This window comes from Coregonus lavaretus, assembly GCF_964263955.1.
Source record: "Coregonus lavaretus genome assembly, chromosome: 4".
In the NCBI taxonomy this organism is placed as follows: Eukaryota; Metazoa; Chordata; class Actinopteri; order Salmoniformes; family Salmonidae; genus Coregonus; species Coregonus lavaretus.
In genome coordinates, this window is record NC_139991.1 from 54,102,473 (window position 1) to 54,125,047 (window position 22,575).

Here is a 22,575-nt window from a genome sequence, read left to right on the forward strand (position 1 = left end):
ACCTGTGTCATTGCCAACAAAGGGTATATAACAAAGTATTGAGAAACTTTTGTTATTGACCAAATACTTATTTTCCACCATAATTTGCAAATAAATTCATACAAAATCCTACAATATGATTTTCTGGATTTTTTTTTCTCATTTTGTCTGTCATAGTTGACGTGTACCTATGATGAAAATTACAGGCCTCTCTCATCTTTTTAAGTGGGAGAACTTGCACAATTGGTGGCTGACTAAATACTTTTTTTCCCCACTGTATGTGAGGAGGTGGGGGAGGGGGTTTGTTGGGTTGCTATAGAAACCCTCTCTTCCAGGTAAAATATCGGCGGTGAAAGCGAATAGCCGCCACTAACCTCATTTGCACCATATTACACTGCCAGTGTTTTCAGATCCCAGCGGGTCAGATGTGTATTCTAATTATGAGCCAGCAGAACAGCAGTGTAAGCAAAGGCTCTTTACTTCATCCGTTATTCAAACAGGCAGGCAGAATTAAATGAGTAAATGAATCCATCAAAGATGCACAGTCTACATGGGAACATTGAGTCACCTGGTCTGACCCACCTGCAAACACTGATACGCCTCACTTGCACACTGTACTGTACTGTGGCCACACACCGCACACGTGTGCACACACAAAAACTTATGTACATGCTGTGCTGACAAGCAAATGCATCATGGATGGGATTCAGTGTGTGTGTTTGTGTGTGTACGTGTGTATGTATGTGACTCTGTACGTGTGCATGTGTGTACGTCTGTACGTGTGTGTGTGTTTGCACATGTAAGTGCATGCATGCATGCGTGCATGTGTGTGTGTGTGTGTGCATATTATGTGCTTATTGGTGTCAGCACATGGATCTAAGTGTGTCTGTGTGTGTGTGTGTGTGTATACGCAAACATGCGTGTTTTGTGCGCATGTGTGTGACTACTCTGAGCCCTCCCTCTGGCTCTGTGTCCTCAGGAACATTGAGATTAGTTAAGGCTGTCTTATTCCACCGCTAATCTCAACAGAAGAGGAGGAAAATCAGCCGGACGGGGATTCAAAATAGAGGTTTGGTACCCCCTCCCCACTCCTCTCTCCCTCCATCCCTCCTGTCTCCCCTCTCACCCCCTGGCATCCGGCTGAGCTCAGCTGGCACTGGCTGCCAGTCTGCGCAGAGAATAGAGGGAGGAGGAAGAGAGGGAGTAAGCACAGAATGAGGAAGAGGAGGCGCATGAGCCGCTCCTGTCACTGCTGCAGCTTCTTCTGTTGTTTGAGGTTTCACATCCACAGAATGAGAAAGAGAGAAAGACAGAGAGAGAGAGAGAGAGAGAGAGAGAGAGAGAGAGAGAGAGAGAGAGAGAGAGAGAGAGAGAGAGAGAGAGAGAGAGAGAGAGAGAGAGAGGCAGAGAGAGCGAACGAGAGAGAGAAGCATGCCTGTCGAAATACTGCAGAGTGGGCTGTAAACCCCTCCTTTTCCATCTACAATCTCTCGTCTTTCCTTGCTCCCTTTCACACACCCACACAAACCACACATAAGCATATGTACAGGGTACACTCAGGCCTGATGACACACACAGTTGCACACACATCCTTTATCAATAAAATTGTAACTAGAGTAAATATCAGTGGATCTAAGTTATTTAGTTTCAGCTTTGTTTCTAGAACCTACCTCCACCATGAGAAGAGAGCAGTAGTCGAGACCAATATCAATGCAGCTATGATGTAGTAAGTGGAGGTAGGCTATTTCCAAAAAGCATCCTCCCTATCATCAAAAATAGACTTACACAGGGATACACAGATTTCTCTCCTTCTTCGTCTACAAGGAATTCAATCAGTCTTCATGTTGTAGAAGCGGAATCTACACCCTGTAGCTAAATCTATGATACAACACAGTATTGGGATCCAAGAGCAAATTTCTGCTGGGGAGATTCCCATCGTCTTCATCCCCTCGGCCAGGCAAAGGGAGAGGTTCACATAACCAAACTCCAAAATCAGGAAAAGACACTGTTACATTGTACATTATCTCTATAGTACTTTCTCATTTGTATTCCCCCCCACCCAATTTCCAACAGGAGAGTGTAGGTGACATCAGGCCTAAATGACCACACAGACGGCAGAGTACAGTGAGGCAGAGCTAACAACGTTGAAGTGCCCAGTGTTCCTAATGTACTATTGCAATGCATCTCCCAGCTCTCCTCCGGCACAGTACATGGGAGAGGCTTCCCTCAGCAAGCCACAGAGCTGCATGTGCTACACTAAAACACCAAACCATGTAGACTACACACATGGCTGCCATACAAACATAGCCACACACACATGCGCCAAACACAGGCAAGACACCTAGGGGATAGAGAGAGGGAGGGAGGGAGCAGTAGTTAGGGGAGGCCAAGTGGTGATAAGGAGGAGCAGTATTTACCGTGTCTGTTGGCTAGCTACGGTAGCATTGTAGCACTGTGACTGAGATGTTGCTAGTGTTCCTTCCTTCCTATTATCTTGGGTGGCTAAATGTCAGGCGGCTGCAGCAGCAGCGGCGCATGAGCCTGTCCCCCTTTTCCCCCTGTCTTTTTATCTCTCTGCCTCCTGACTATCTCTCTCTTCTCTCTGTCTCTCTCTTTCTCTCTGCCTCCTCTCTCTCTCTCAGGCTCTCTGGTTGTGCAGCTAGCTCCAGAATCCCGGGTGCTGAATTAATCTCCTACCAGCAGCAGTAGAGTTCCAGAGGGCCGTGCTGCAACATCGGGAGCTGTCCTACGAGGAGGAAGCTGCCCTGCTTGCCTGCCTGCTGGGGGCTGGGCTTCCAGTGGGCTGCCTGACTGACTGCCTCACTACCTGACTGACTGTCTGAAGGCTGGAGATAGTTGCTGAAGGGTTTGTCTGGGGGTGGATAGACCCCTCCTCCGATCCCTTCCTCCCCTCCTCCGCTCCCCTCCTTGCAGCTGTGGAGCAGGCATAGTATATGGGGTGGGGCTAATTGGGCAGTGCTTGATTGATGCTGCTCTCTCTGTCACACACACAGTCACACACACAAGCAAGACAATGCTAACTGCTAGAATGCTAAAAGTGTATGCTGTCGGTGACTGCAGAATGGGCGGAAACTGTTTGATTGTAGACACATACTGTAGTTCTCTGTCTGTCAGGGCTCTGACGCTGGGAGACTGTGTGTATACAGATGGCGTTCCTCTGCATACGCTGTTTGTGTGTGTGTGTGTGTGTGTGTGTGTGTGTGTGCAGGGTAAGGATGTGCAAGACAAACAACCTTTATTTAAATGTGATAAAAGCTGATCACACACACCTGAGCATTGAGCAAGATCCTGAGGGGTAAAGGAGGAGAACGATGGAACGAGAGGAAGAAAAATAAGAAAAGGGATAATTATGAAGTCATAAGAAAGTATGACATAAGAATCAATGGTGCATGATGAGATGTGTCCTAAAGAGTTAAGGGAATCAGGTGCACACCCTGAACCTAAAACATGCTTGATTGGTTGAATAATCTGCTGTGTGTTGTGATGCTTGCTGCTGGCCAGTTGAATTAGTAATCTTCTCAGTTTTAACACAAACACAATCAGAGCAAATACACACACACGCACGCATGCACACACACAAACACACCGTCTTCTTCTCATAATTTTATGCCTTAATCAGTGTGTGTGTGCCCAGTACTGTTGGGGCCCAAAATGACTTAATCCGATTAGTCAGATTTGAAATAATCCAGGAAGGCCCTACATTTCAATGGTGTCATATTCTTTGCACATATTGCTTCTGTGGTGACAGAGACAACTCCTCGTTTTAGATCTTGCGTATAAGATTCATATGGCTGAGATTCTACAGAAAATAGACAAGACATTTGTATTGCTGAATTTGACTGAAAAAACTGGTGGTATTACTGAAATAGGTCTGCTTTTCCATCTCTCTCACTTCGAGGGGTCATTTCAGTCATTAACAGCGCAGAGACAGGAAGAGGCAGTTGCCCGGCAACGTAACTAAAAACACTTCTTAAGTTGTGTTGATTTGTGGGCCATGTATCACAGCTATTTGGACAAGCAGTAGTAAAGGCTTTCTAAATTCAGACAGCCCCTTCCTTTGGCTAGCCGTGGCCTTTGCGCACTTAATGGACGTCATCATCATGTCATCATCCATGTGGGTATACTGACTAGTCACCCTTGCATTGCTACTGGGCAAAATCTGTGACTTCTTGTTTTGAGAATGTTATTTCGCTGTCATTGACTTAGACACTGAGTAATATATACAGTGTTGCATAGGCCTACAGTATTTTACCCTTTCACTTCTCAATAACAACAAGACTCCACAACAAGAACATGACAGTATATCACATTGGAAATGAAAAATCTGCAGTACATTTTCCATAAGACTCTTCTGCTTCATAATGATAAGCAACTCTCAGCACATGCATTGTCTTTCGATGTATTCAAAACTCAACAGAGAAGGATTATTTGACTATCATAAGTAATACACTGAAAAGTATAATGTCCCCTCCCCCCCTCCCCGCCCCCCATGTCAAAGCATTTTCTCTGCTTTATCAAGCAAGGGATATTTAGCACTTCTTTGCTAACAAGCCATGGTTTTTTTCTGGATCAAAAAGGGCTTAGGTGGTGGGCATGGCAGGTTGGCCTGTCGGCGTGGCTACATTTTAGAGAAACATTTAGAGGCCCCTATCTTGGCAGTGTAGAGAAATGTTTGCATTTTTAAGCCAATTCCCTGCAATTCTACAAATTTCTCTATGTAGTGGAAAGACATTTTAGCAGTTTTTAAGCTAATTTCCTGCAATTCTACACATTTTGCCATGGAGCTGAGAGAACATTTTCCAGTTTTAAAGCTAATTCTAAAAAATTTGCATACTTTTCTACATACTATATATCTGGTTTTAGTTTACACTGAAAGCGTTTTTCCATCCCGAAATATTTTTGTTGTTGTTTTCTACACTGTTTGGACTTAAGTGGCCCACCCAAGGACTTCAATGGCAGAAAACCCCCAGCAAGCCTATTAAAAATTGAGGAATATTAAACGATCTTGTCCAAGTTAGTTACATTATGAAAAGCTGTCTTCATTCAAAATGCCTAGAAACTACTTCAATATGTGGGTTAAACTTTTTTACAAATGGAAGATAAAACACTAATATGGAAAAGCCAGGCTTTACAGTGGAAACCCTGGAAAAGCTATTGGACAGGTGCAGGTGAATGGGGACAACATTTTAATCATAAATAGTATTAATTACAGGAGAACGCATGTGCGCATGCACACGCACACACACACACGTAGGTAGGTAGGTACATTAAGTAGGTGGTTATATATTTAAACTGACCTTTCAATTACTTAGCCTACGTGCCAGCAATGAGCTCTCTGCTCTGCCTCTGATTTGATTATGGGCTGGCTCAGTCCGTTCATATCTGGATCAAGTCCCCTTTTATTAATGAAGAAACAAACCATGCACCCAGCTGAACTCAGTGCCCTGGCTGGCTACACCCAGACTGCATGGGACTTGGTAGAGGAGTGGTGAGGCTTGGTAGAGGGGATTTGGGGCTTGGTAGAGGGGAGGTGGGGCTTGGTAGAGGGGAGGTGGGACTTGGTAGAGGAGAGGTGGGGCTTGGTAGAGGGGAGGTGGGGCTTGGTAGAGGAGAGGTGGGGCTTGGTAAAAAAAGTGGTATGGGGTAGAGTAGGAACGAGATGGGCCTGTGCAGAGGAAAGGGGGAGGCAATTTGTGGTTTACTCCTTTCTGTTCATTTCAGTCACCATACAGCTACTGTATATCTCATTGTGGAATAGAGGAATCGTGTCGGCCCTGTACATTTTTTCCTCTATGAAAATGGTGCTGTGCTTTCAGCAGTCTCCTTGAGAGGATGATGGAGTTATGGATGCAGCCTGAGAGAGAGAGAGAGAGAGAAAGAGAGAGAGCTAAAAGAGCTCTGCTCTCTGGTTCAAATTCAATTAGGGAGGATGGAGACCTCAGCCAAAGCAGACCCTACCGAAATCACTTTAGGAAGCACTCACCAAAACAATGTGAATTTCCTGGGGGCGAGTGGATTCAACAGGATTCCAATGTAAGGTTTTTTATTGGGATATGTTATCCCAGTGATTTTGTCTTTGTGCATATGAATAACACACATTATTGACACTAATTATGACCCTGGCACTACATTGTTATTAGTCTTCATTATTAATTAGCAGTTATTCCAGTTAGCATCCATATTATTATTATCATGAGGGGGCTGTGCCGGGGCTCGCACAGAGAAGGCGTTGCCATGGGGACTGTGTCTGAGAGACAGCTGTAGCCTTCTAGCAGGAGCGAAACCCTCCTTAAAGACACACAGGTCATTCCTCATCCAGGGTCCCTTCCTGCTATGCCCTGGCCGTCACAGAGGGTCGCCAGGCAACAAGCAACAGGGCTATAGCAGATAGATAGATAGATATATAGAACGCATTTCCATTGTAGTCATAACTGAATCCCAATCTAGCAACCCAGTCTCTGTCATAAGACATCACCACACTTGCATCGATCCCTGTCACTGTAAATCCCAATCTGGCAACCCAGTCACTGACATATTCACAATCTGGCAACTGATTCCTAATTGGCATACTGTATATCACGCCTCACCTCTCCACTGTGCTAGCTGATGTGTGGTGAGCGTTCTGTCACAAAATGGTTGCTCTGCATCACCCAAGTGGGTGCCACCAATTGGTGGTGGATGAGGTGCGTTTCCCCCGTACTATGTAAAGTACTTTGAGTACCTCAGTAGGTAGAAAGTTGCTATATAAATTCAAACCATATACAGTGTGGTCCGACATTGCCACCTTTGATAAAGAAGAGCAATAATTACTGTATAAAATAAATAATTCAAATACTGTGCTACGGTGTGCTCCAAAAGTATTGGGACAGTGACAGTTTTGACTCTGTACTCCAGCACTTTGGATCTGAAATGATACAATGACTATGAGGTTAAAGTGCGGACTGTCAGCTTTAATTTGAGGGTATTGAAATTACAGCACTTTTTGTACATAGTCCCTTCATTTTAGGGGACCAACAGTATTGGGACAAATTCATTTATATGTGTATTAAAGTAGTCAAACATTTAATATGTGGTCCCCTATTCCTGGCATGCAATGATTACATCAAGCTTGTTATTCTACAAACCTCTTTACTGTTTGGTTTGGTTGTGTTTCAGATTATTTTGTGCTCAATAGAAATGAATGGTAAATAATGTATTGTGTTATTTTAGAGTCACTGTTATTGTAAATTAGAATAGAATGTTTCTTAACATTTCAAAATTAATGTGGATGCTACCATGATTATGGAAAATCCTGAATGAATCCTGAATAATGGTGAGTGAGAAAGTTAGAGACACCCCCCCCCCCCAATAAAATGCTAACCTCCCGTTATTGTAATGGTGAGAGGTTAGCATATCTTGGGGGTATGATATTTGTGCGTCTGTAACTTTCTCACGCATCATTATTCACGATTACATACACTGAGTGTACAAAACCTTAAGAACACCTGCTCTTTCCAAAAATATTTAAGTGCCTTTGAACAGGGTATAGTAGTAGATGCCATGCGCATAGGTTTGTGTCAAGAAATGCAACGCTGCTGGGTTTTTCACGCTCAACAGTTTCCTGTGAGTATCAAGAATGGTCCATCCTCCAACGGACATCCAGCCAACTTGACAGAACTGTGGGAGTCAACATGGGCCAGCATCCCTGTGGAACGCTTTCGACACATTGTAGATGTGACGAGTACTGAGGATATGAAGAGGCAGGATGCAGACGCAGGAATCAACAATGTAAAGGTTTACTTAACACTGAGCAAGAGAACAACAAAGAGTGAGTACACGACAAGACACTAACAATCACACACACAACACAAAACTGAGCGGGCCAGTCAGGGCGGCGACGGTGGAAGTCCTGAATTAGGTTGGGGTCCAGAACATCCCAGCCAGAACCCAGCTCCTCTCCTCAGGACCATACCCCTCCCAGTCCACCAGGTAACAGAGGTAACGCCGGACTCCCGTCAATGTTCAGGGGCGGAGGGGGCGTACACCGGGGGACGGCATCCGCCAGAGGACCAGGAACCGCCGGCCTGAGGCGAGACACATGAAAAGTGGGTGAGACACGGTAGTGAGGGGGAAGGAGCAGCCAGTACAATACCTCATTTATCCGCCGGAGGACCTTAAACGGCCCCACAAGCTGGGGGCTCAGTTTCTTGCAGGGCAGGCGGAGAGGGAGGTTTTTAGTGGACAGCCAGACACGATCACCAGGCTGGAATATGGAGGCCTCACTGTGGTGGCGGTCGGCTTGGTCCTTCTGCCGACGAATGGCCCTCTGGAGATGGACATGGGCGGCGTCGCAGACCTGTCCGGCCCTGCGGAACCACAGCGGGCGCATCAGTCTGGCTGGGTGTCCAAGGGGCCAGGGCCGGCTGGTACCCCAGGACGCACTGGAAGGGAGTGAGCCCCGTGAAGGAGTGAACGAGGGAGTTCTGGGCATATTCTGCCCAGGGAAGAAACCTCGCCCACTCACCCTGCCGGTCCTGACAGTGGCAATGAAGAAACCTCCCCAGCTCCTGGTTCATGCGCTCCACCTGCCCATTCGACTGAGGCCTATACCCGGAAGTGAGGCTGGCCGTTTTGGAAAAGGACCTCAGTGACCTTGAGAGCAGAAGGAAGACCAGTTAGTGGCAAAAAACGGCATGATTTGGAGAACCAATCTACGACCACCAGGACTGTGGTGAAGCCGTCACAACGTGGGAGGTCAGTGACAAAGTCTATGGACAGGTGTGACCAAGGTCGCTGAGGCACTGGAAGAGGAACTAGTTTGCCTGCCAGGGCATTCCGAGGTGTCTTTGTTTGGGCACATACGGAACAGGAGTTGATATAGCGGGAGACATCAGTAGCTAAGGTGGGCCACCAGTATTTTTGTGAGAGGGAATATAGGGTGTGCGTCATACCGGAGTGTCCTGCCGTAAGGGTGGTGTGCGCCCAGATCAGCAGGCGGTCACGGACCCTGGTGGGTACATACACGCGCCCCGGAGCCGCCTGGCGGATGTCTTCGTCCACATCCCAAACGACAGGTGCCACGTTGAGAGACGGATGCAGGATAGGACCCCCAGATCCTTCCTTTCTCCGGTATGGTGCATCCTGGAGAGTGCGTCGGCTTTCACATTCTGGGATCCTGGGTGGTAGGACAGAATGAACTGAATGCGAGTAAGAAATTGGGCCCACTTGGCTTGACGAGAGTTCATCTGTTTTGCTGCCCGTATGTGCTCCAAATTCCGGTGGTCAGTGAGAATCCGGAATGGATGGACTGCGCCCTCCAGCCAGTGTCTCCATTCCTCCAGAGCGAGGACCACCGCCAACAGCTCCCTGTCTCCAACTCCATAGCTCCTCTCTGCGGGGGTAAGCTTTTTTGAGAAAAAGGCACAGGGGTACATTTTCTCTGGCTTACCTTGCCACTGGGAGAGGACCCCACCCACGCCCTCCTCAGATGCGTCCACCTCGAGGATGAAAGGACGAGCTGTATCTGGGTGTTTTAGTAGGGGTGCTGTGGTGAACCTCTCCTTCAGCCTCTTGAAGGCAGTGTCAGCCTCAGGGTTCCAGGCCAGCTTCTGAGGCCCCCCCTTAAGGAGAGAGGTGAGCGGGGCGGCTATGGAGCTGAAGGACCTGATGAAATGCCGGTATAAATTTACGAAGCCCAGGAAGCTTTGTAGGCCCTTGATGGTGGTGGGGACTGGCCATGACCTGACGGCATCTGTCTTCGCTCTTTCGATGAACACCCCCTGAGGACTGATCCTGTATCCCAGGAAGGAGATGGCCTGTTGGTGGAATTCGCATTTCTTCCCCTTCACCAACAGGCTGTGTTCTCGGAAGCGGAGTAGGACCGCTCTGACGTCCCTGACGTGCTCCTCAAACGTAGCCGAGTAGATAAGGATACTGTCGATGTACACCACCACCTGTCTATTCAGCATGTCTCGGGAACACGTCGTTAACGAAGGACTGGAACACGGAAGGTGCATTGGCGAGGCCGTAGGGCATGACGCAGTATTCATTGTGGCCTGAGGTAGTGCTGAATGCCGTCTTCCACTTGTCTCCTTCCTAGATTCGGATCAGGCTGTAGGCACTCCTCAGGTCAAACTTGGTAAAGTACCGGGCCCCTCGCAGCTGCTCGATGGCCGACAGAACCAGAGGGAGGGGATATCGGTGCTTGGTGGTGACTGCATTCAGCCCCCGCAGTCAATGCACGGCCTCAGTCGTCCATATTTTTTGGCCACGAAGAAGAAGCTGGCGGAGGCAGGAGAGGTAGAGCGTCTGATGAACCCCTGTTTCAGGGTCTCCGCCACATACTTCTCCATGGCCTCAGACTCCGCTATGGAGAGGGAGTAAATGTGACTCTTCGGGGGATGTTGTCCCTCCAGCATGTCAATGGTGCAGTCCCAGGGCCTGTGAGGAGGGAGACACTTAGCCTTGGAGGCAGAGAAGACATCGGAGAGATCTGCGTACTCATGTGGAATGTTGTGCTGGAGGGCGCACTCCGGACTCTCCACTGACGTGGAATAACAAACCATCGGCAGGCAGGTCTTCCGGCATGATGGGGACCAGGCTGTGATCCTCTTGGTGATCCAATTGATGGTGGGGTTGTGTAGTCTGATCCAGAGCAATCCCAAGACGATCCGGTGAAGGGGTGACGTGACGATGTGGAAGGACAGCTCTTCGTGGTGCTCCGGTAGTGTGGGAATGGTGATGGTGATGGGGAGGTCGACGTGCGTAATGGTGCCTGATCCAAGGGGTTTATTGTCCAGCGAGGTGACGTGTAGCGGAGAAGGCAGTGGCACGGTGGGCAACCCCCATTCAGAGACCAGCTCCCTATCTATAAGGTTCCCCGCTGATCCTGAATCTATCATTGCCGTGGAAAGCGAAGAGAAGGAAGGACCAATCACCATTAGGGGAACTAAAAACAATGGTTTGGTGACAGGTGATGACGGAACACTCACGGAGCGGTGGCGGGAGTCATACCGCCTAGATAGGGAGCCGCCAGGACATCTGTGGTCCGTGGTGGTGTAGGGGGTGCTGCCCACCTCCATGGGTGAGGACTCGGAGGCAGGGCGGCTTCCATAGCTCTGATGGGGTGAGCGTCAAGGCTCCGGGAGGTGTTGGGAACGCTGTTGGTCTCTCAACATGTCGTCAAGACGAATGGATGTGACGATGAGAGTATCAAGGTCCATCTCGTCGTCCCGACATGCGAGTTCCGTCGTGATGTCCTCCCGTAAGTCTCTCCTGAAGAACGTGCGCAGAGCACGCTCATTCCAGCCGGAAGATGCCACTACCATGCGAAAGCTCAGGGTGTTGTAGTTGGAGGAGACACTCACCCCGTCCTTTCCTTCAGTAGCGAAATCACCAGCGCTATCCTGGCTTGGTCCGATGGAGATGCCCCACGCTGACGCTCCAGATACAGTGAAACCTGTAGTAGGAAGCATCTACATTTCGTTGTTTTCCCGTCATAGCGCTCCGGCAGGGCGAGGGGTCCCTCAGACGTTGGTGATAGCACAGGAGGAGGTGGACTGGGTGCACTCGCCGCTCCCTGAGTGGAACCGAAGCGATGGTCAGTTTATGCAGCGTTTGGAGTACTTCCTTCATGGCGGCATTAAGCTGGGCAATCTGATGCTGGTACTAGTCGAGGCGCTGGGGACCTCCAGGAGGATTACCTGCTGCATCCATCTTCGTGATTGGTGTGTGATTCTGTGACGAGTACTGAGGATACGAAGAGGCAGGACGCAGACGCAGGAATCAACAATGTAAAGGTTTACTTAAAACTGAGCAAGAGAACAACAAAGAGTGAGTACACGACAAGACACTAACAATCACACACACAACACAAAACTGAACAGTCCAGGGTTATATAGGGGTGGTGATGAGATGAGGTGCAGGTGCTCTGGAGGTGATTAGGGTGCGTTGGGTTTCCATTCCGGTGTTGCCAAGGGGTGCGCTCAGAGCGGTGGCTCAGGGGAGCAATGGGAGGAGACGTGACAGAAGAGTCCTCGCCCCGACGAATTGAGGCCGTTCTGAGGGCAAAGGGGGGGGGGGGGGGGGGGGGGTGCTACTCAATATTAGGAAGGTGTTCTTAATGTTTTCTACACTCAGTGTGTGTGTAGATATACACTATATATACAAAAGTATGTGGACACCCCTTCAAATTAGTGGATTTGGCTATTTCAGCCGTTGCTGACAGGTGTATAAAATCAAGCACACAGCCATGCAATCTCCATAGACAAACATTGGCAGTAGAATGGCCTTACTGAAGAGCTCAGTGACTTTCAACGTGGCACCATCACAGGATGCCACCTTTCCAACAAGTCAGTTGGTCAAATTTCTGCACTGCTAGAGCTGCCCCGGTCAACTGTAAGTGTTGTTATTGTGAAGTGGAAGCGTCTAGGAGCAACAACGGCTCAGCCGTGAAGTGGTAGGATACACAAGCTCACAGAACGGGACCGCCAAGTGCTGAAGCGCACAGCGCGTAAAAATCGTCTGTCCTCACCTCAATACCGAGTTCCAAACTGCCTCTGGAAGCAACGTCAGCACAATAACTGTTCGTCGGGAACTTCATAAAATGGGTTTCCATGGCCGAGCAGCTGCACACAAGCCTAAAATCACCATGCACAATGCCAAGCGTTGGCTGGAGTGATGTAAAGCTCACCGCCATTCCACTGGAAGTGGAAACGTGTTCTCTGGAGTGATGAATCACACTTCACCAACTGGCAGTCCGACGGACGAATCTGGGTTTGGCGGATGCCAGGAGAACGCTACATTCCCCAATGCATAGTGCCAACTGTAAAGTTTGGTGGAGGAGGGATAATGGTCTGGGGCTGTTTTTCATGGTTCGGGCTAGGCCCCTTAGTTCCAGTGAAGGGAAATCTTAACAGTACAGCATACAATGACATTCTAGACGATTCAGTTCTTCTAACTTTGTGGCAACAGTTTGGGGAAGGCCCTTTCCTGTTTCAGCATGACAATGCCCCCGTGCACAAAGCGAGATCCATACAGAAATGGTTTGTCGAGATCGGTGTGGAAGAACTTGACTGGCCTGCACAGAGCCCTGACCTCAACCCCATCGAACACCTTTGAGATTAATTGGAACGCCGATTGCGAACCAGTGCCCGACCTCACTAATGCTCTTGTGGCTGAATGGAAACAAGTCCCCGCAGCAATGTTCCAACATTATATTAATGCCCATGATTTTGGAATGAGTTGTTCTACAAGTAGGTGTCCACATACTTTTGGTCATGTAGTGTATATATTTGGGGCGGCAGGTAGCCTAGTGGTTAAGAGTGTTGGGCCAGTAAACGAAAGGGCGCTGGTTCAAATCCCTGAGTCAACTAGGTGAGAAATATGTCGATGTGCCCTTGAGCAAGGCACTTAACCCTAATTGCTCCTGTAAGTCGCTCTGGATAAGAGCATCTGCTAAATGACTAAAATGTAAATGTAAAAATGTATGTCCCAGCATCCCCAATCTAGAAAACCAGTCACAGTCACTATAACACATCCCCACTCTGTGGCATGTCCATTCTATTTCACACAACTGAAATGGGCAAGAATTCCTCCTGCACAAGGACCATGGAGTTACAAAATGAACTGTTGTGTAACCATAACACAACAATATGGATGTAATAACAGGTTTATGCGCAAACACATACAAAAGGAAAACACTATTCACTCTGCTAGCATAATAGTTTTCCCTGTAAATTATTGATAATACATTTACAAATTTCATAACTGTTCCATGAGTTGATGTATGGCAATATGGAGAGCATGTTAGTGAAGTGGTCATGTGTGAACCACATTAAATAACCATAAGAGCGGATGGACATAACAGCTGACCATCAAGTCACACGGATGCCAGGAAGCATGTTTCAGGCTTTAGGCCTATGCGTGTTGGCCAATGACAAGCCAATACCGTGTGTACAGTAATGTACTCCACACATCTCTGCCTTCTCCGTCTTACATCTCCATTCGGTGAAATTGATTTGGAACAAGTGAGGCTTGCAACAGCAAGCAGCCATTATGGTCTGTCAGTTTCCCTTTACGAATCTGTCTCTATCTTGCTAGTGGGCCTGTTGCCAGGACAACGGCTCCAGCACCTTCCCTCCCTGGACCAGGAGGAGCCCCAGAGGACTTCCACCCCTTCCCCTGTTTTCCTTTCCTTACTTTTCCTTTGCTCTTCACTTCACTCCACATCCACACCTTACACACTGACTGCACAATCCAAAGTGCCACAACTAACCAGACCCACACATCTGCTATGCATGAGAACTTGCCATAAAGACCTATATGCCATAAAGGAACAAGACATACACTCGCTAGTCTGTACAATATATATTCTCTGAGGACAAAGATTGTGATCAAGGTAAATGCAGTAAAGAATATGATAAAATATGATTAGGACTTAACCAATGCCTTGAAGGGCCAAACCGCTGGTTATCTGGAAACCTAACTGATCAAAAGCAGATATGGTGTAATATGCTGTACTCTGGATAATAGATGGCCCATAACAGAATACATTTTAGTGATGGAGTGCTGTCTGGGCTAGTTGTGTAGAGGAGAGAGAGGAGAAGGTCCAGACTCACCTGTGTCCTGTACTGCTGTTTCTCTTGGCGAAGGGTGGCTAATTTCTCCAGAAGGAATAAGAGACTCACATTGTGGGATGAAAGGACTGTGGGGTGCAGGGGTGAAACCTCATGGCTCAGCTGCCAGAGAGGGAGAGAAAGATATACTCTAGCCAGCAGTCTTATCCTGAATTGCCATGCTGGCTTTTGACAGCTGAAGCTGAGCGGGCTTGGTCAGTACTTGAATGGGAGACTACCTGGAAAAATCAGGGTGTGGCATTTTGTGTGTTCTAGATTTAGAGGGCCACCAGTAGGACACAATGACAATCACCTCCATCTGGTCTAAGGAGACCCATTGCCCAGGGGCAGTGATGGGGACACTGCCCTGCAAAATGTGCCATCCCTTAAACCAAGGATGATATAAATGCAATCCATTATCATTATTTAAAGGAGATTAAGGGGTAAAAACAGGAGAATATATGTTTGTTTGTTTAGCATCCCCCAGTGCTACAGAGCAAACAACTTTTCTAAGACGACAGTACAGGAGGACATAGGAGACACAATGTCATAACTGCCAGTCTCACATGATGACATGTGTGTCCAGGCATAGCCTCCTCCCCAGGGCCTGTCATACAGTTAAGAGGGGATGGGGCTGTGATTGTGGCTGCGACTGCATGGAGCTAGGGATCCAGGGCAGAGTTAGGCCAGTCTGAAGTGACAGCTGACTCAAGGGAACACTGATGCTGCCGCTGTCCCTGCCTGCTGAAATTAGCCACCCTCCAGTGGACACGTCTCCCCATGACTCCCTCTAAACACTCCATCCCCTCAGGTAGGTGTGTGTGTGTGTGTGTGTGGGTGTGTGCGTGTGGTGTGCGTGTGTGTTAATGGGAGTTGATGAGAAAACACAGATAAACTTCTCAGACCTGCTCACACTACACACAGCTCTGTGGAAGGAAACAGAAAGAGAGAGGGCCGGCCAGGCGAGCCGATGTGAAGTCCAGGCCTCTCACAAAGCATTATGGGGGAATGATATTGGCTGGAGGTTGGGCAGCTGCCGTTTGAAATCCCTAGTGGGGTGTAGTGGTCCTGTTGAGCGCCTAAGCGAGGCACTTAGCCAGCCCAGCCCCCAATATCTAGAGATATAAAAAGCAACATATCCACCTAGACAAAAGCAACCTGTAGTGCATCGCTTTAAATCATTTTAAAAGCCTGCCTGGACTCAATGTCTCCCTCTCCCTCTTCCTGTTCTGTCTCCCTCTCCCTCTTCCTGTACTGTCTCCCTCTCCCTCTTCCTGTTCTGTCTACCTCTCCCTCTTCCTGTTCTGTCTCCCTCTCCCTCTTCCTGTACTGTCTCCCTCTCCCTCTTCCTGTTCTGTCTCCCTCTCCCTCTTCCTGTTCTGTCTCCCTCTCCCTCTTCCTGTTCTGTCTCCCTCTCCCTCTTCCTGTTCTGTCTCCCTCTCCCTCTTCCTGTTCTGTCTCCCTCTCCCTCTTCCTGTACTGTCTCCCTCTCCCTCTTCCTGTTCTGTCTCCCTCTCCCTCTTCCTGTTCTGTCTCCCTCTCCCTCTTCCTGTACTGTCTCCCTCTCCCTCTTCCTGTACTGTCTCCCTCTCCCTCTTCCTGTTCTGTCTCCCTCTCCCTCTCCCTCTTCCTGTACTGTCTCCCTCTCCCTCTCCTGTTCTGTCTAGCCCCCACTCTTCTGTGATACAGCTTTCTCTCTGAAATGTTTCATTATCATAGTGTATAATGAGGAAAATGTTTCATTATCATAGTGTTTAATGAGGAAAATGTTTCTGAAAGACAAGCTTGTCAGAACATCATTTTACAGTCCCTCTAAAAGCTTTTCCGACAAAATGGCTTTGGCCCTTGAGTGACCTCTGATCGGAGGGTCTTCCAACTACATGAACCAAGCCACAATAACACCAAAAGTCAAGACCACAAGTGTTTGTTTTATCTAGGCTATTATTATTATTTGATTCCTAAACTATGAATGTGTTTGGGGTTTTAAACTGAACCTTCCAGAGGAGGATTTCCTAATCCTGACATACACACATGCCGCTGTGCAAATCACTAACACTTACCATTGGAAGATTGTCTGTCAACCATCCAGCTGGCACACACACACAGCAGCCCCCCTGACAGACAGACCAACAGCCAGACAATCAGACACAAGCAGCCACGCCACCAACCAGGCAGGAAGCCAGCCAGACAAACCTGCCAGCCTGTGGATCATCAACCAGAGAGACAGATATCCAAACAGCCAACCAACCAGCTCATATAGCAGGAAAAGAGACAGATGGACAGATAGACAGGTGAGACATCTCATTCAACATTAAGACCAGAGAATCAGACATCCAACCAGCCAACAAACCATCACATCTTTCTACAAAAAGATAAACAGGACAACATTCTACCTAGAGGATTCAGTCCTAGAGGAATCAAACCAGCCAGCCAATTGTACACCCAATCAGAAAACCAGCCAGTCGGGCTGTAAGAAACCGGCTTCAAGAACTGTTACAGAATCCCCCTGTCAAGGACGCTGTGGGACTAATTTCCAGCGTGTGTGTTGTTTATTTTTGGCTGGCGCCCGCCTAATCTAACTCTCCCACTCACGTAAGAGATATCGATCACTTCCAGCTCGTGGCTTCAGCCAATCAAACTGTCCCGATGCACCCCACACTCCGTCAATGCATTGATGCATCCTGTGATTGGTCAGATGCTCCTAGCTATCCCAGCAGTGGCCAGTCGGGTCCACTGCATGCTCTCTCAAGTTGAAAGTATTAGCTGGGCCTGAACTGTGTTTTTTCCAGTGTCAGAGCGTGGGTGGACATACTGTGTGTGCATGGGATGCGTGATAACAAAGTAAGTTGTCGCTGTTGTTATCATTGCAGTATGTGCTAGAGTAGCAGTATTCTCTGTAAGTTCTCATTCCTTTTATTATTAAGTAACTACTGATATTGTCTGGGATAATTATTCACTCTTTACTACTTCCTGTTTCCTAAATATTGAAATACAGTCCTTGCTCTTGTGTGTTGCTTCGCAATAGCCTACTATCTGTCTAATATACAGTCCTTGCTATTATACTTACTGTGCTATTGACATGCTAGTCATGAATCTAGCATTACTACGTAATACATGCTTATTAGGTCATTATTAGTTACAGTCCTTGTTGTTCTATGCCATTCTATCATACTCTGTATATATCTATTCAGGCCAGTGTATTTATCTCCTGTATAGCATATTCATTATCTCTCTGTTTCTGTCCATTACAGAACCATCCCCATGTACATCCCAATGTTCATCTTCCTCAGTGTGCTAAAATAAAGTCCCTGTGTGTTAACTCTTGGGCTGCTTTATTCCGCTCTAACCGGGGGCAGTGTCAGTGGGTCATAAACCAGTAAGATACGTAGAGCTGGGTCGCTCTCTTTCAAGACCATTCAGATAGAATATCTGGCCAACCATGCTTTTTATACTGAACAAAAATATAAACGCAACATGTAAAGTGTTGGTCCCATGTTTTATGAGCTGAAATTTCTCTCAAATGTTGTGCACAAATTTGATTACATCCCTGTTAGTGAGCATTTCTCCTTTGCCAAGATAATCCATCCATCCAACAGGTATGGCATATCAAGAAGCTGATTAAACAGCATGATCTTTATGTGCAGTTTTGTCACACAACACAATACCACAGATGTCTCAAGTTTTGAGGGAGCGTGCAATTGGCATGCTGACTACATTAATGTCCACCAGAGCTGTTGCCAGAGAATTGAATGTTCATTTCTTTACCATAAGCCTACTCTAACGTCATTTTAGAGAATTTGACAGTACGTCCAACCGGCATCACAACAGCAGACCACGTGTAACCACACCAGCCCAGGACCTCCACATCTGGCTTCTTCACCTGCGGGATCATCTGAGGAATTGGGGGCACACTATTTCCTATGTAGTGCACTACTTTTGACCAGAACCCAAGTAGTGCACTATATAGGGAATAGGGTGCCATTTGGGATGGTTGTGATAAAGTGAAACCCACTGAAAGCCAGCCTCAGTGCAGATAGACTGAAATAGAGTGAGAGTAGGGAAAAGCCTGAGGTCTGTTAGCTGCAACATCCAATGTGCCAAATGTCAACCTCAATAACGCCACCTTTACCACCCACTGTGACCTTGAGACACTACTATACCATCACAGCCTGTGGGGTGCTCTCTCTCTCTCCATTTATCTCATCATGTTACCCTTTCTTTTGTTTTTCTTTTCCACCTTTATTTAACCAGGTAAGCCAGTTGAGAACAAGTTCTCATTTACAACTGCGACTTGGCCAAGATAAAGCAAAGCAGTGCGGAAAAAACAACAACAACAACACAGAGTTACATATGGAATAAACAAAACGTACAGTCAATAACACAATAGAAAATCTATATACAGTGTGTGCAAATGTAGTAAGTTCTTCTTATTATTATTTATTTATTTTTTGCTTGCGGCACCTGGTATTCCCAGGCGGTCTCCCATCCCAGTACTAACCAGGCCCGACCCTGAACAGGCGTGTTCAGGGTGGTATGGCCACAATCATATTTTTTTTTGGCCCATTTTCTCCCTGAATTTGGTCACTTGGCTCATCTCTGCAACTACTCAATGGGCTCGGGAGAGGCGAAGGTCGAGTCATGCATTCTCCGAAACATGACCCACCTGAACACCTACTTCTTATCACACTGCTCGCTTGACCAAGATGTCAGTCGCACCAATCTGTCGGAGGATACACCGTTCAACTGACGACAGAAGTTAGCTTGCAGGTGCCCGGCCCTGTCACAAGGAGTCGCTAGAGCACGATGAGCCAAGGAAAGCCCCAACGGCCAAACCCTCCCCTACCACAGACGGCGCTGGGCCAATTGTGTGCCGTCCTATGGGGTTCCTGGTCATGGCTAGTTGTCACCCTTTCTACACGTGTCATTGCAAAAGCAATGATTTTGAAGGTAATACCAGCTCATCACATGCTACCACCCACACACAGATAATCACTCTTAGTCTTCCACTATCAGAACATTTAACCTGGTCATATCTGCTCAGGTATATTCAACCCTGCAATTACCTACCCAGCCTACCTCCCTAGTCATGAGGTAGCCTCACCCAGCCTATCCTCTCCTCTCCCTCCACAGCCGTGCCAGGCCCTGCTGGCACCAGCCAGCCCAGCCAAGTGGTTTACGGCCCTGCCAAACCCCACACAGCACTGGCTTGCCATGCCTAGCCCCATTTAGCCCTATCCAGAAGCACATGGTGTCCTATAGACTATAGACCCATGTAGCCTAGCTAAGCTCTCCACAGGCCTTCCCAGCTCCATGGAGCCATGTTCCTGCCTAATGTAGCTACTCAGTCTGGCCCAGCCTAACCCAGAGTGTTTCAGAGCAGCAGTCCCAGCCATAGCAGTCTCTCTCTCAAAGCAGCAGTGCAGAGTAGAGCTGAGGAGGGGCACACAGCAGACAGACACTTCTCTCTCTCTGCAACACAGCAGCATCGCCCACGCAACCAAGTCCATGGCCACAAATCACAAACATGCATGTAAGTGTGCAAGCACACACACACACACACTCCTGGTTAGTCATGATATATTCCTCTTCAGTGGATTGAAGAGGAGTGTCATGGCTAACATCTGGTTACTGATGTGAGTGTGTGTGTGTGTGTGTGTGTGTGTGTGTGTGTGTGTGTGTGTGTTGTGTGTGTGTGTGTTTAGTGTAAACCAAGTTAGTACTATACAAGTCTATTTACTGAGATGTCCTTTTCACCATTATTCCAATACTGATCTATCCGAGTCTGTGGTGAGAGGGTTACACATGCATGTATGTGCAGATGGTTTTGCAGAAATGTGTATGCTACATTTTGCAGAAGGTTATGGCAATGACAATTCCCACTGAGACAGTGGCACAACACTAGTGGTGCAGAGGGTAAAAAAGCTCCCTACCTCAAAGGCAGTTCCCCCTTTGTCTCAAAACGACTGTATCCTCCCTCTCATCACCGGCCGGCAGGGGTGACGCGGCAGTGGCGTGTGTGCCTACGTGTGTGTGCAGCGTGAGCGTTCCAAAGGCTTAATGGTTGGTCCAGTCTGCAGCTGTAGCAAGCTGCAACTCCGAAAGTCAGACACACTAAGGCTCTCTCTCACAGACACGCCATCTCTCTGTCACTCGCTTGTGTTCCCGCTCTCTCTCGCGCTCTCTCCTCCTTAGTAGCGCTCTCAGGTTCTCTATCACGACAAACTCCCTCCCTCCCCTACTTCTCAGCCTTTCTCTCTCTCTCTCTCCCTCCCCTCTCTCTCACAGATGCGCGCGCATGCTCCGTGCAGTCCGCATCCCTCCTCTATCATTGGCCTGTGTAAATCTCAGCTCATTGATGTGTAAATGATTGCATCATGGATGAACGTTTCCTCTACACGCATCTCCTCCCTGCAGTCGTCCCTGAGCAGCCCTCACACCCATGTCTCGCTCTCTCCATCTCTCTTGCTCTCCTCTCTCTTTCTAAAATAGAGAAAGGCATGATCTGAGCATACTGGGTGGATGGATTCCTGCCCTGGATCACTTAACTCTGCTCACTGCTCCTTTTTCCATCCTCTTAGCCATGACTCATCATCCCTTTCTTCCCCCCATTCAAACACTGACATACATCCCTCTCTCTTTTCTCTCGATTCCTTTATGCATTTTTTTTTAAACTGCTATGTCACCTGTCCTCATCATAGGTTTGGTATAGTAAGATGTGTGCCTCCTGGCTCTGCCTGGACTCCTAAAAGACCCTTACCCTAAAGTACTGGAGGACATGGGTCAATGGAAAAACCAAAACTCCCAGGACAGACCAATCAAAACTCACCTTCACCTTGACCGACCAATAAGCATCAGTGCCCTCTCAGCCCACCCCAATCCCAGATCATACCTCTAAAATCAGAGTGGTGTTTTTAGGGAGATTACGACATCACAGCAGCTGGTATTGGTTAGTCATGAGCAGCTCTCTTTTTTACAGGGATGGAGAGAGTGAGAGAAAAAAACCTCTCTCTTCCACTCTGTTGCCTAGCAACGCCAGCTGCTCTGAGTGTAAACGCTCCATCCCTCTCTCTCCGTCCTTAGATACGGTTCTTTATAAGCCAGTTGGTTTTCAGGCACAATACAAAACCCTGTAAGGCTATAGTTGGGATTGGACAGGCAAATTCCAACCACTCCCTTTAAAATGTAAATAAGTCTGAGGAGGCAAGGTGTCATTTGACAAGACATTTTAGCCACACCCACAGAAGATGCTAATAACACGTCATCATGGATTTCACCCTTTTTCTTTCTCTGATTGGTGGATCCAGACATTGCTTTTTACCAATGGGTCATTGGTGCTTTCAGTGAGATATGCTGTCCTCTCCTGGACACATTGACAATTGACTTACAGCACAACATATAAACAGCACATTTAACAAGGATATGCATAACATTTGGGTTATATTTAAAAGGTAACATAAAAGGTCAAGACAAGGTCAGAAGAAGGCCACAGGTGAGCTCTTGTGGGCGGAGCCTTACCTTCCCTTTGGCCTGCAGGTGATGGGAGTTCCTGGTTGCGATGATTGACAGCTGTCTCTGGATCCACAGCAGCTCTGCCTGAGACTGTTTCAATAGCTCCTCAATGTCACTTGACCTGTGACCTCGCATGATGTCCTGGCAGTCTGGCACACACATCGTAAATGACAAAGACACACACAGTCGGTATGCTGTAAACACACATATGCACAAATATAGACTTTGTATAATCAAAAACACAGACTCATGCTCACACACATACACACTGTACTCACAATACAAACACAACACAGCTTCATCTCTAGATTAGGTATAAATCCAATGACCTGCTGTCAATAGTTTGACAGTGCTGCTGCCACACATCAAGAGCTCTCTGGCTATCCCCACAACAGGCCACTTCTGCTACTACAGACGCGTGGTGCCCACAGACTGACTGACTGACTGACTGACTGAGTGACTGAGTTTGTGT

General features: G+C 47.7%; 1 protein-coding gene across 1 annotated transcript in view; it reads right to left on the reverse strand.

The window, feature by feature from the left end:
• LOC311127924 (RIMS-binding protein 2-like) overlaps positions 1 to 22,238 on the reverse strand; it is a gene marked incomplete at both ends in the record, with an annotated part of 66,644 nt that extends 44,406 nt beyond the window's left edge. The window contains 2 exon segments of the mRNA XM_084159823.1: positions 14,598 to 14,717; positions 22,110 to 22,238. Coding sequence (XP_084015949.1) covers positions 14,598 to 14,717; positions 22,110 to 22,238 — 249 coding nt within the window.
• Between the last annotated feature and the right edge of the window lie 337 nt (positions 22,239 to 22,575).